The sequence below is a fragment of the Entelurus aequoreus genome, linkage group LG13 (assembly GCF_033978785.1).
Source record: "Entelurus aequoreus isolate RoL-2023_Sb linkage group LG13, RoL_Eaeq_v1.1, whole genome shotgun sequence".
Classification (NCBI taxonomy): Eukaryota; Metazoa; Chordata; class Actinopteri; order Syngnathiformes; family Syngnathidae; genus Entelurus; species Entelurus aequoreus.
Window position 1 is genome coordinate 47823886 of NC_084743.1, and position 14846 is coordinate 47838731.

General features: G+C 38.7%; 1 protein-coding gene across 1 annotated transcript in view; it reads left to right on the top strand.

Moving 5' to 3' along the window:
• Nucleotides 1–14846, top strand: part of clcn2b (chloride channel, voltage-sensitive 2b) — a 333131-nt gene that overhangs the window by 318253 nt on the left and 32 nt on the right. Inside the window, exon 23 of the mRNA XM_062067936.1 lies at nucleotides 9032–14846. This exon is cut by the window's right edge and continues 32 nt beyond it. Within this exon, the coding sequence (XP_061923920.1) occupies nucleotides 9032–9226 (195 nt within the window). The 3' untranslated portion in view covers nucleotides 9227–14846. The remainder of the gene's footprint in view (nucleotides 1–9031) is intronic.

Here is a 14846-nt window from a genome sequence, read left to right on the forward strand (position 1 = left end):
TGTAGTTACATGTGCATGGTTTAATAGTATTGTTGATTTTCTGTCTATCCTTCCAGTTAGGGGTTTATTTCTTTTGTTTCTATCTGCATTTAAGCCCGATGCTATCACGTTAGCTCCGTAGCTAAAGAGCTTCGCCGATGTATTGTCGTGGAGATAAAAGTCACTGTGAATGTCCATTTCGCGTTCTCGACTCTCATTTTCAAGAGGATATAGTATCCGAGGTGGTTTAAAATACAAATCCGTGATCCACAATAGAAAAAGGAGAAAGTGTGGAATCAAATGAACCCTTGTACCTAAGTTACGGTCAGAGCGAAAAAAGATACATCCTGCACTGCACTCTAGTCCTTCACTCTCACGTTCCTCATCCACAAATCTTTCATCCTCGCTCAAATGAATGGGGTAATCGTCGCTTTCTCAGTCCTTACGCTCTCGCTGCATTGTAAACAATGGGGAAATGTGTGGAGCCTTTCAACCTGCGACGTCACGCTACTTCCGGTACAGGCAAGGCTTTTTTATCAGCGACTAAAAGTTGCGAACTTTATCGTCAATGTTCTCTACTAAATCCTTTCAGCAAAAATATGGCAATATCGCAAAATGATCAAGTATGACACATAGAATGGATCTGCTATCCCCGTTTAAATAAAAACATTTCATTTCAGTAGGCCTTTAAAATAAGTATATTCTCACTAATAACAAGTGCACTTATCTTGGTAGAAAAAAAAATTAGACCTTTTTGCTGAATATGTTGAAAAATATTCTTAAATTAAGTCAATGCTAGTGCCATTATCTTGACATAATGATATGCGCTCGGCATCATGATTTTTTTTTTCATGCTTGAAGTAAGAAATTATTACTTTAAAAAAGGAGTTACTTGTGAGTGTTGAAGACACAGCTTTGCAACAGTTGATATTCTAGTTTCAGGCATGTTTTACTCAATATAGGTCATAAAATCTCAGCAACAAGCTGTAATATCTTACTGAGATAATTTAGGACCAAAACCCTTAAAAGAAGTAAAACACTCTAACATAAAATCTGCTTAGTGAGAAGAATTATCTTATTAGACAAAAAATAAGCAAATATCACCCTTATTTGAGATATTTAATCTTATTTAGATTTCAGTTTTTGCAGTGTATTGTTGCAAAATGCACACCCATCTAACAATTTCCTGAGCTGCCTGATTTGTCAGTACATTTGCGGAAAACGGCAACGTCCTGCTTATTATGACTTAAGTCGTAAAAAATTATAACAAAAATAATGACGCATGTGCATTCAAATTGTTTGAATAATGAAATAATTTTCCAAACATGATGTACTTCAATTATGATTAACCAATAGAAAGCAGGTGCGCTGGCAATAAACTAAACAGAAAGTGAAAGTTACAGAAAAACAAGGAGTCGAACAGGACATACTGCTAAAACAAGAGCACCAGCACAGGGAATAATACCATCCATCCATTTTCTACCGCATGTCCCTTACGGGATCGCGGGGGGTGCTGGAACCTACCTCTGCTGCATTCGGGCGGAAGGCGGGGTACACCCTGGACAAGTCGCTACCTCATCGCAGGTGTAATAGGAATACTACCAAACACAGGGAAATACAGAACAAATCCCAAACTGTCATATGAGATTGTGACAGTTTGTGCACTGATTCTTTTAAAGTGGGGTTTTTGATTATCTTATTATGATTAGGTTAAAAAAAATATGGTAAAAAACCTACATTTTAGAAAAACTGCCATCAAGTAGGGATCGGAAGTGGCTGACAGATCAGGCAGTGACAAGCACTTTGGCCAAACTCTGACAGATCAGATTTGATTATGAAAATGTTTAATCAAAGACAGCACTTTGGAACATAAGCCAGTCTCCTCCATCTTATTTTGTCTTTATGCTTTATTTTTGTGTCAAAAAGCTCCAGGTTGTCAGTATGCAGTTTGGCATATTCCGGTATTTTATTTTTCTAATTGTTACTTTTGCCAGTTTTGAGTGATTTCATTCACAATTGTACAATTTTCAGTGACCCAACAATTTTAAGCACGCCTGTAAATGTGTGGCATAATTCTGTATACCTTAAATTCCGGACTATTAGCCAGTACTTTTTTCCATCACTTTGAGCCCTGCGACTTGTAAATCAGTGCATCTAACTTATGGATTTTTTTTTTCCACTAACGACCATGATGTTTAGAATTCAATATACACTGAAAAAGTGTTATTATTTGTGCAATGGCACCATGTTTTGGACAAGTTTGCTCGCTTCAGATGCTGCGGGGTGAACGTCTACAGTATTTACTTCTGTTTAGTGCTTTCAACACATGAAAATACACATAACATTCCATCTTTTAGTTGTCTATAGTGTTTCTACTCATATGGATTCTTCATCCATCACTCCAATTAACGTTTGTAAGTTTTACAATATAACTAAAACTATTCATCCTTACTAAACCGTTCCATGTGTGATGTCTGTAGGGGGCTTTTCATGCATATTTGTACCTGCAATTGTAATGTCATCAAGCTAGCGCCGTTAACATTAGCTAACATGCTAACATGTTTACGAGTGTCTGTGTTAGTATTATAAACTTAGAATGGCATTTTTGTTTGTATTGTTTTAGTTTAGTAAATGCACCAAAATATCACAGTGAAGTTATTGAGTCTGTTTAGCTGATTGGAAAACTGGCTTCGACAAGTAGTTGGTCCATGACGATAATGCTGTTTTGTTCTATAGGCCGTTTAACTGCCACGTTACAGACCCCGTTTGAAAACGGTTAAGATATGTAAATAAACATTTACCAAATCTTTCTGTGTAGATAACTCTTTTCACAATGTATATCTGTGGCTTATAGTCCAGTGCGGCTAATAAATGGAAAAATATTTGTCCTTCTAAAATTTAGTGGGTGCGCTTTATAGTTCGGAACAATTGTTAAGTGTACACAGTAGGGTTGCCCCAATGCCAATATTTTGGTACCAGTACAGGTACTTTTCGATACTTTTCAAAATAAAGTTGATCACAAAAAAAATTCATTTTTGGCTTCATTTTAACAGCAAAATCCTACGATACTTATAACATATGTTTTTTATTGCACTCAAACAAGAATTTTAGAAGATTAAAATAAGAATTAAAAGGCATTAAACACATTGGGCTTTTCTTGTTGCACTCAAAGAGCAATTTAACAATTGTATATTAGATAAAGTCTGCCATAATCTAGAATTAGGTTAGAATATAATAGAAAGCTTTATTGACATAATGCTCTATGATTTATGGTTACCACTCTTGGTCTGTGCTTTAAGAAAAATACAATCATACTAAAAACAAAAGTACTGTACACAGATAAGACATGTAGCAGGTAAAACCCACATTGTTAAAGATAAAACACAAATTGTAGGAATTTCCATATGCATTAGTTTACGTTACGCGGGCGGTTTGGACTCCGCTAATATTTGGCATCAAGCAAAGCAGTTCTATAATAATAATAATAATAATGGATTAGATTTATATAGCGCTTTTTCTAGACACTCAAAGCGCTTCACAGAGAAGTGAGAACCCATCATTCATTTTTACAGCTCATTCATTCATCATTCATTCTCCGGTGTGAGCGGCACCGGGGGCAAGGGTGAAGTGTCCTGCCCAAGGACACAACGGCAGCGATTTTTTTGGATGGTAAGAGGCGGGGAGCGAACCTGCAACCCTCAGGTTTCTGGCAAGGCCGCTCTACCCACTACGCCATGCCGCCCCACTATGCGCTTCTATGTAACTGTATGTGCACAGCAGGGGAGCTGGTTAACTTTATTACCTGTCAATCTGACTGCTTGTTGTTATGGTCCGCTGCCCGGGACATACTTTATTTACGTTTTGATTCACTTGTTTAAGTTCTGTTTCAGCACCCCGGTTTTGTGTCTCCTTGGTTGCTATGGCTATTCATTGTTTTCACCTGCCTCTGATTAGTGTTCGGGACGGTCACCTGTTCCCGGGCACTAATCAGAGAGCTATTTAGTCCTGCCTTTTCCCCGTCACTCAGTCTGGTGCTTTTGTTTGCTCTCATGCAATTGTCACATTGGTTCCTTGTGCTTTTTCGTACACTAAGTCCCGTCTTAGTGTTTCCTGGTGAGCTATTCCGTTAGCTTCCCGTGTGCAGTCGGCATGCTCTCGCTCTCCTTGTGTTTGCTTGTTGTTCGTTTTTGTATTTTTTGTATGATTTATGCAAATAAATCGTTGTCTTACCTGAACGCTGTCTCCGGAGTTCCTGCTGTCATCGTCGGAAGTTTGAAGAAAAGATGGTAATACTTTAAAGGCCTACTGAAATGAAATGTTTTTATTTAAACGGGGATAGCAGATCCATTCTATGTGTCATACTTGATCATTTCGCGATATTGCCATATTTTTGCTGAAAGGATTTAGTAGAGAACATTGACGATAAAGTTCGCAACTTTTGGTCGCTGAGAAAAAAAGCCTTGCCTGTACCGAAAGTAGCGTGACGTCACAGGTTGAAAGGCTCCTCACATTTCCCCATTGTTTACACCAGCAGCGAGAGGGATTCGGACCGAGAAAGCGACGATTACCCCATTAATTTGAGCGAGGATGAAAGATTCGTGGATGAGGAACGTGAGAGTGAAGGACTAGAGTGCAGTGCAGAACGTATCTTCTTTTGCTCTGACCGTAACTTAGGCACAAGGGCTCATTGGATTCCACACTTTCTCCTTTTTCTATTGTGGATCACGGATTTGTATTTTAAACCACCTCGGATACTATATCCTCTTGAAAATGAGAGTCTAGAACGCGAAATGGACATTCACAGTGACTTTTATCTCCACGACAATACATCGGCGAAGCACTTTAGCTACGGAGCTAACGTGATAGCATTGGGCTTAACTGCAGATAGAAACAAAAGAAATAAACCCCTGACTGGAAGGATAGACAGAAAATAAACAATACTATTAAACCATGGACCTGAAACTACACGGTTAATGCTTTCCAGGCTGGCGAAGCTTAACAATGCTGTTGCTAACGACGCCATTGAAGCTAACTTAGCTACGGGACCTCACAGAGCTATGCTAAAAACATTAACTATCCACCTACGCCAGCCAGCCCTCATCTGCTCATCAACACCCGTGCTCACCTGCGTTCCAGCGATCGACGGAGCGACGAAGGACTTCACCCGATCATCGATGCGGTCGGCGGGTAGCGTCGGATAGCGCGTCTGCTATCCAACTCAAAGTCCTCCTGGTTGTGTTGCTGCAGCCAGCCGCTAATACACCGATCCCACCTACAGCTTTCTTCTTTGCAGTCTTCATTGTTCATTAAACAAATTGCAAAAGATTCACCAACACAGATGTCCAGAATACTGTGGAATTTTGAGATGAAAACAGAGCTTTTTGTATTGGATACAATGGTGTCCGAATACTTCTGTTTCAACGATTGACGTCACACGCAAACGTCATCATACATAGACATTTTCAACTGGAAGTTTAGCGGGAAATTTAAAATTGCACTTTATAAGTTAACCCGGCCGTATTGGCATGTGTTGCAATGTTAAGATTTCATCATTGATATATAAACTATCAGACTGCGTGGTCGGTAGTAGTGGGTTTCAGTAGGCCTTTAATCATGCCAACTTTGGGGAGGCATTTTTTAAAGCATTGCTTGCAGCGTGACGCCTCTGTGTTTAAAACGTCATCCTGATCGATAGTTTCAAAGCCCAAATACCTCCATATTGCACGTCACGCACACTCTTTATTAACCAGTAGAATTGTCTTTATTTGCCATTTTTCTTCTCCTCATGGTTTTTTCCTTGTGTGCTCTGCTGAGTGTGTGCGCGCTGACACACTCAACATGCTCCTCCACTCTGTGTGATAAAAAAAAAAGTGAATTTTTTTTTTAAAGGCAGTGTAGTACCATTTTGAATTCATTCCGTACAACCCTAGTACACAGTAGGGTTGTAGTTGTACGGTATACTGCTATTAGTAGAGTACAGCGATACTAATTAATCATTTTCGGTACGATACCGTCTCTGAAACGTACCGGTCCCGCACCGCGTTGAAGTCACGTCGTGACATTGCTGATTTACGAGCAGACGAGCATGTTTGGCGGCACACAATCACGGAGTACTTACAAGCAGACACAGTGTGTAGACTGAAAAGGGAGAACGGACGCATTTTGGTTTAAAGTCTAACGATAAAGGTGAAGTTATAACACTGGGAATAATAATAATAATATTATAATAATTTAATAATATTTTTTGGCATCACATCTTTTTTCGTTTTTTTTAAATGTATATTATGTTTGTAAACTCAGGAAATATGTCCCTGGACACATTTGGACTTTGAATATGTTTTTGATTGATTGATTGATTGAAACTTTTATTAGTAGATTGCACAGTACAGTACATATTCCGTACAATTGACCACTAAATGGTAACACCCAAATAAGTTTTTTAACTTGTTTAAGTCGGGGTCCACTTAAATTGATTCATGATACAGATATATACTATCATCATAATACAGTCTTCACACAAGATAATCATCAGAGTATATACATTGAATTATTTACATTATTGACATTATTTACAATCTGGGGTGTGGGATATGGAAGGGGGGGGGGGGGTTAGGTTTGGTTGGTAACAACACTTCAGTCATCAACAATTGCATCATCAGAGAAATGGACATTGGAACAGTGTAGGACTGACTTGGTAGGATATGTACAGCAAGTATTGGACACAGAGAGAGAGATCAGAAAGTATAAAAAAAGTGTCAACATTTGATTATTTACATTTGATTATTTACTATCCAAAGAGGTATGATGAGGACGGGAGGGTGTTAGTTTAGGGTTGAAGTTGCCTGGAGGTGTTCTTTTAGTGCTGTTTTGAAGGAGGATAGAGATGCCCTTTCTTTTACACCTGTAACGACTTCTAAATCACTAATCCTGGTCTCCATGGCGACAGATAAAGTAAGTTTCTTACAAGTATCATCCCTGCAGGACGAGGAATAGCTAAACATGCTTCACTACACACCGTAGCTCACTTTCATCAAAATGTAAACAAACGTCATGGGTGGATCCACACCTGACATCCACTGTAATGATACCAATTACAGGCATGTATCTAGTCGATACTACTATGATTACGTCGATATTTTTTGGCATGACAACATCTTCTTTCGTTTTTTTGAAATGTATATTATGATTATAAACTCTGGAAATAAGTCCCTGGACACATGAGGACTTTGAATATGACCAATGTATGCTCCTGTAACTACTTGGTATCGGATTGATACCCAAATTTGTGGTATCATCCAAAACTAATGTAAAGTATCAAACAACAGAAGAATAAGTGATTTTTACATTTTAACAGAAGTGTAGATAGAGCATGTTAAAAGAGAAAGTAAGCAGATATTAACAGTAAATGAACAAGCAGATTAATAATTCATTTTCTACCACTTGTCCTTTATAATGTTGACAAAATAATAGACTGATAAATTACACAATATGTTAATGCATATGTCAGCAGACTAATTAGGAGCCTTTGTTTGTTTACTTACTACTAAAAGACAAGTTGTCTAGTATGTTCACTATTTTATTTAAGGACTTAACTGCAATAAGAAACATATGTTTAAAAGCCTACTGAAATGAGATTTTCTTATTTAAACGGGGATAGCAGATCCATTCTATGTGTCATACTTGATCATTTCGCGATATTGCCACCTTTTTGCTGAAAGGATTTAGTAGAGAACATCGACGATAAAGTTCGCAACTTTTGGTCGCTGATAAAAAAAAGCCTTGCCTGTACCGGAAGTAGCGTGACGTCACAGGTTGTGGAGCTCCTCACATCTGCACATTGTTTACAATCATGCCACAAGCAGCGAGAGCGATTCCGACCAAGAAAGCGACGATTTCCCCATTAATTTGAGCGAGGATGAAAGATTTGTGGATGAGGAAAGTGAGAGTGAAGGACTAGAGGGCAGTGGAAGCGATTCAGATAGGGAAGATGCTGTGAGAGGCGGGTGGGACCTGATATTCAGCTGGGAATGACTAAAACAGTAAATAAATACAAGACATATATATACTCTATTAGCCACAACACAACCAGGCTTATATATAATATGCCACAAATTAATCCCACATAACAAACACCTCCCCCCTCCCGTCCATATAACCCGCCAATACAAATCAAACACCCACACAACACACTCAATCCCACAGCCCAAAGTACCGTTCACCTCCCCAAAGTTCATACAGCACATATATTTCCCCAAAGTTACGTAGGTGACATGCACATAGCGGCACGCACGTACGGGAAAGCGATCAAATGTTTGGAAGCCGCAGCTGCGTACTCACGGTAGCGCGTATCCAACTCAAAGTCCTCCTGGTAAGAGTCTATGTTGTCCCAGTTCTCCACAGGCCAATGGTAAAGCTTGACTGTCATCGTTCGGGAATGTAAACAATGAAACACCGGCTACAACGTAGCCGCTACGTGTTTGTTTTGCTGCAGCCGGCCGCTAATACACCGCTTCCCACCTACAGCTTTCTTCTTTGCTGTCTTCATTGTTCATTGAACAAATTGCAAAAGATTCACCAACACAGATGTCCAGAATACTGTGGAATTTTGCGATGAAAACAGACGACTTAATAGCTGGCCACAATGGTGTCCCAAAATGTCCGCTACAATCCGTGACGTCACGCGCAAACGTCATCATACCGAGACGTTTTCAGCAGGATATTTCGCGGGAAATTTAAAATGGCATTGCACATTGCACATTGCAACACATTCCGTATTGGAATGTGTTGCAATGTTAATATTTCATCATTGATATATAAACTATCAGACTGCGTGGTCGGTAGTAGTGGGTTTCAGTAGGCCTTTAACTGCAATAAGAAACGTATGTTTAATGTACCCTAAGATTTTTTGTTAAAATAAAGCCAATAATGCAATTTTTTGTGGTCCCCTTTATTTAGAAAAGTACCAAAATAATTTTAGTAACGGTACCAAAATATTGGTATCTTTACAACACTAATACACAGTAGAGTGAAAGTCTGTTTTCTGTCCATCCAGCTTCGTAAAGCCATCGAGGGCTCCGTGACGGTGAAAGGCGTGAAGGTGCGTCCACCTCTGGCCAGTTTCCGGGACAGCGGCACCAGCAGCAGCGAGACCGACGCCACCGAGCTCCACAAGCTGTGGAGTCGCCAGAAGAGCGCCTCGCTGCCCCGCGAACACGCCCCGTCAGTGTGCGACGAGAAGTCCCAGTGAGGTACAAAATAGGACATGTCCGGGTCCTACATTCTCTGCAGTCAAAAAAAAAAAACATGCAAAATTCCTCAGGGCTACGAATCAATATTTCATTGTGGAAAGATTTCTACTGCACCGTCAGCCTCGTCTTCTCCTCGCAGTCATTTTGTGCAAGACACTCCTCAGGGGAGCCGAACACATCTCAGCCTGTGTCCTGCTCTCTATTAGCACCTGGGAACCAACAAGTGGTGAATTTATAAAACAAAAAGGGATTTTCTTAAGCAGATATTACTTAGTTAGCCTGATCTGAGAGTAGCAGTCTGGTGTACTGTAAATGTGTGTGTATGCTGATTAAGCACTGTTTTGTTTTGCACTGGAAAGACTCCTTGGTGTCCTCCCCCTTTTAGAGTATGCACCAGGCAAGCAGACATGCCCAACATAGCCTGTAACCATTTGAATAATGCATCCCTTAATGCACAGAAACATGGCCCTAGGTTTATGGCCTATCTAAATATAGATCTGACTGATCAGACGGACAGCAATGGACGGAAGTAAGCAAAGATTCAATGAATGAATTTGCCTCCAAATCAATGCACCTTTCTTCACCTTTGCTTTAGAGACACTGGATAGTATAAGAGATGATCAAACGTACACGAAAAGGGAGCGGAATCCGCTTCATTACTGCCGTACAAAGGGTAGAAACACTACAAGAAATCAATGGAAAGATAGTCGATTTTAAAAATGAACCTTGTTTAGCCACTCAATTATTAGCTTTAGCAACGGTGGAGGAAATCGGAGCCCTCGTTGTTTTAATGCATGGATTCAGTCAGCAGTGAGCCTGACATGACAGATAATAAGTACTGTGTATTTAATAATTCATGTCTACCATAATGCATGAGGTTGGGCAATGTGTGCTCTGTTAATGGAAAGAAAAACACTGATTTCTCTTCCTTCTCCTCCGTGCTTCTGAGCCACAAAACTCCATGCCCCTATTTTATATATATATATGGTATTTTTTAATAGACCTGTACTACACCCACGGAAATGTTACTACAGTGCTGCGTGCCGTGAATACGCACACTTGTAGCCGCCATCATTATCAGTTTCGCTTTTGATGTTCTGCACAGGTTGTACTGTAAGTATGGTGACACCAGCAGCATGGATTAGCATGAAATATACAGTGGTATGTCAGTTTGTTGGACAAAATGTGGCCCCTCGGTTATCGTAAACATTGCACGTAATTAAGTAGCGCATTTTCTCGCATGTAAACAAAGAATCCCACTCAGTCTCTGCGCTTGTTTTAATTGAGTCCAACTGCAAAATAATCCACCACCAAGCCAGAGGGCCAAAGAAAGTTGTGAGTGGCAGCCCTTTTGTTAAGAAAGTGATAAACGTCACTGAATTCAAAACAGAACTCGTAGCAAAGTACAAAAGTGGCTCATTTATATGGGTTTCAAGGGGATGGGTAAATGATGTCTTAGTGAGTGTGTGGCAAAGTCACTGGCTGTATTGACACTGCACTGCTACTGTGTTGGTGTTTCATAATGGTGTCATCTGGCGGATTAAAAAAGTTATTTCTGGACTTTTGAGCGCACACCCACCAAATTTTAGAAAGAATAAATATTGTTACATGTATTAGCCGCACCGGACTATAAGAAGCAGATAAATACCGGCACTAAATATTTTGTACATTTTTATTTACCGTGTTTTTCGGAGTGTAAGTCGCTCCGGAGTATAAGTCGCACCGGCCGAAAATGCATAATAAAGAAGGAAAAAATATATACAGTATAAGTCGCACTGGAGTATAAGTCGCATTTTTTGGGGACATTTATTTGATAAAACCCAACACCAAGAATAGACATTTGAAAGGCAATTTGAAATAAATAAATAATAGTGAACAACAGGCTGAATAAGTGTACGTTATATGACGCATAAATGACCAACTGAGAACGTGCCTGGTATGTTAACGTAACATATTATGGTAAGAGTCATTCAAATAACTATAACATATAGAACATGCTACACATTTACCATGAAATCTTATATGTCTAGTCTCTTACGTGAATGAGCTAAATAATATTATTTTATATTTTACGGTAATGTGTTAATAATTTCACTCATAAGTCGCTCCTGAGTATAAGTCGCACCCCCGGCCAAACTATGAAAAAAATTGCGACTTATACTCCGAAAAATACAGTACATACCTTAATTATTTCCAAACACACGGTAGTGAAAATGGCTGATCATCGTCATGGACCTACTAGCTGCAAAAACTAGCTCTCCATTCAGCTAAACAGACTCAATAACTCCACCGGGACAATTTGCCGAAATGACCAAACTGAAACAATACAAAATAATGCCAGTTTAACTTAAAAATACTAATACAGACACTTGTAGACGTGTTGGCGTATTCGCTAATGCTAACGACACTAGCTTGATTACCTTGTGATTACATCACACATTGGGACGGTTGAGTATGTACAAATAGATTTAGTTACGTTGTAAAACTTGAAGGTTTGAATGGATAATCCTTTGGAGCAGAAACGCTAAATACGTTCGGTTCAAAGGACGAAACAGAAAATATGTTTTCATCCAGCAACACCGGCCGTGAGCGATCTAGTCTAAAAGATGGCGCAATAACACAAACAATACCACACTTTTTCGGTGTCCGTCCGTGTTCCATGAAAACTTCAAACATGATGGCCGTTAGCGGAAAAAAATCCATAAATAAACCGCACCGTTTTATAAGCTGCAGGCTTCAAAGCGTTGTAAAAAAACAAAAACAAAAAAAAAGACCTAGTTTTTTATAGTTTGGAAAATACGGTACATTTGACCTACAATTCATAGTTAGCGAATATAATTTAACTTATCTTAAACTATGGTAAACAGGAAGAAAAATAACATTTACCTTAAATTATCTCACACTTTGGATCTATTCCTTTTTCAAAGGTCTATTTAGATCAACAATGGCGATCATACTCAATGCCAAACGTGGGCCGACATCTTTCGAGAGAAGTTCTTCCTTATGAATACAATTTGGCGCTTAAGTCAAATGATACGACAGCTTTGTCGGTCACATGTTTGTTTGTTAAAGTGACACACATCGATATGTTCTAGGGACACCGTATCACTCCCCGTGTTTCATGATGTATCAATTCTTCTTTGCATAGTTCAAATTATAGTTATTGTCCATAAAATGTAGCGTTGTTGAGCGATTAATCGGATTGGCATTATTTCCTACAGGACAAATTCATTTTGCAACAGACAAAAGTCGAGGTACCACTGTATATTCCAAATGATGGCAATGCACCAAAAACCAAACTCATGACAAAAATGAAATAATTCAGTGATTTATTGTCCGATGAGGTTTGTTTTTAACCAGATTTTTTTAAGGGGTTTTCGTGGACCAGTTTCTACGTAACAACATGACTGTAATATAAAATGATAATTTAATGTTTTAACCAATCCGATATTCTTTCCACGAGGGGCTTCTTTTATATTGTTTTCTATAGTTGCTATTATTTGTCACATTGTCTTTTTTTATACTTTGCAAATATGCAGTCCCGCTCACTGATGTTTCATCGACTCCATGTGGACGTCACATGTACGTACAGTAGAGGTACTTCACAGGTGTGCCAGTACTCTAGACATAGCAATCAAAGATTTATTAAGACATACGAGTATGCATTTCTGGGTGCCTTCCGTTGTGTAAGGCCCGCCATATATACATTACACATGTTCACGAAGCAAACTGAAATAGTTGTGTATTTATTAGCGTGTAATAATCATAGTTGGGGTTTGTCATGTCTTTCTTTTCTTATAGCTACTGCAAATGTAAATAATCAAATGTGCAATAACGGTCGTTCATCTCACTTTGTAACCCTGTTTTGACCGAGTGCGAAGATAACCTTATTTTTTTAAAGTGTCCAGAAAATGAATGTACATTGGAGCCCACATGTTGATGTTTGGCTTTTTCAGCGGGAAGGTTTCCTTCAGAAGTTTGAATTTCATTCAAATTCGGCACAACTATAAAGGCACTGTTTTTTTTAAGATTTTTAGGTGATTTTCTTTTAAGAATATTTCATATGGACAAATCCATCCCCTCTTTGCAGCTATAACAGCTTTTGCCTACTCAGCATTTCTCTTCTGGCTCATTCCAAAGGTGTTTGATTGGGTTTTTCCACTCATCGAAGGATGCCTTTATGGACCAAAACGACCTTCCAAACAATTTAAAGTTAAAGAATTGTTCAATTAAGATTAATTAATGAAGTCTAACAATATTGATTCATAAACAAGTTGTCTGTCCATATTGTGTACAGGTATGAACTTGGGTTGTCCCAATCTGATATTGATATCAGTCCGCATCAGCATAAAAACAAGTATCGTATTGTATAATTGTTTGCATCTAAAATCGCCGATCCAAGCAGTCCTGCAGCTTGTTAACTGTCCGTTAACATCTAATTGGCCTCCAATTAACACACAATGTTAATTTTTCTTGTGTTTTAGTGAAGTCATCAAATGGTAAACATGGTAGGCTAAAGGCTAACAAGAGCTAACAGCTACACAACAGCTAAGCACACAATAGCACTCAAGCTAGACATAATAAGTGTCCTTAATTAAACAATATTGCAATCTAAAACAGCACATTTGGCAATATAAACAAGCATTAAATAATGATAGGCAGAAGGGTATTAGAAAGTATAACATGTCCGCATCATTCAACGTACTGCATCATGAGCTTAATTTAATCAATTATTATTGTGACCACTAAGTGCCACCAAAAATGTATTACTGCAATACCCACTTCAACTTAAAGAAATTATAAGTTAATAATAAATAAGTTGGTATCATTCATACCTACCATTGTGCTCTGTTTGAGTAATTTATCTGGATCGAACCTTTGCTAAACTTTTCACAGTACAAAATAATAAAAGTATGTATGATTCGTGCTGATATCGTATAAGACTAACATCGGTATCGGCCAATACTTTCTGTATTGTATCGAAAGTGAAAAGTTGTATCGGGACACCCCTAGTTTGAACGCACTCCTAGCTCGGCTTCGGGGAAACCTTCCCTGCTAAAATGCACTAACTTTCACAGGTGAACTTCATAGGACTTTCTCTAAACGTATAAAATGTCCACTTGTTTAATGTTTCAGTACTCTTTGGCAAAATTCACAAAGGGTTTTTTTTTTTTTTCTTGAGGTGCTGTTATGTTGATCAATTATTAGGTGTGGTCCTAGCCTTGCTATGTCAATTATTAAGTGTGGTCTTAGCCTTGCTATGTCAAAATGTGAACATAAGGAGGAAGACTGTTTGATTACCAATGAAAAACTACTGAAACATTCAATGGTGGAAGAACGTTTAAAGAAAGTCAAATTACGTTGAGTGATTGATGTGTCTGATTAATCCTGCTGAATGGATGGTAGTTGGAACTGTTGCACAAGCCCAACGGACAAATCGTTGTTATCGACTTTCTTCTGAGGTTAGATCCTTACAACAGTTGTTGAGGGTTACCTTTGATACACCATTTGGGGTTTTTGAGTGAAGATCGAACATTATTCAGGGCCTTCAGAGCAGCAACGCTGAAGGCCAAACCAGAGAGTTATTTTTCACAATGAAAAAAAAAATCAACACTGTTT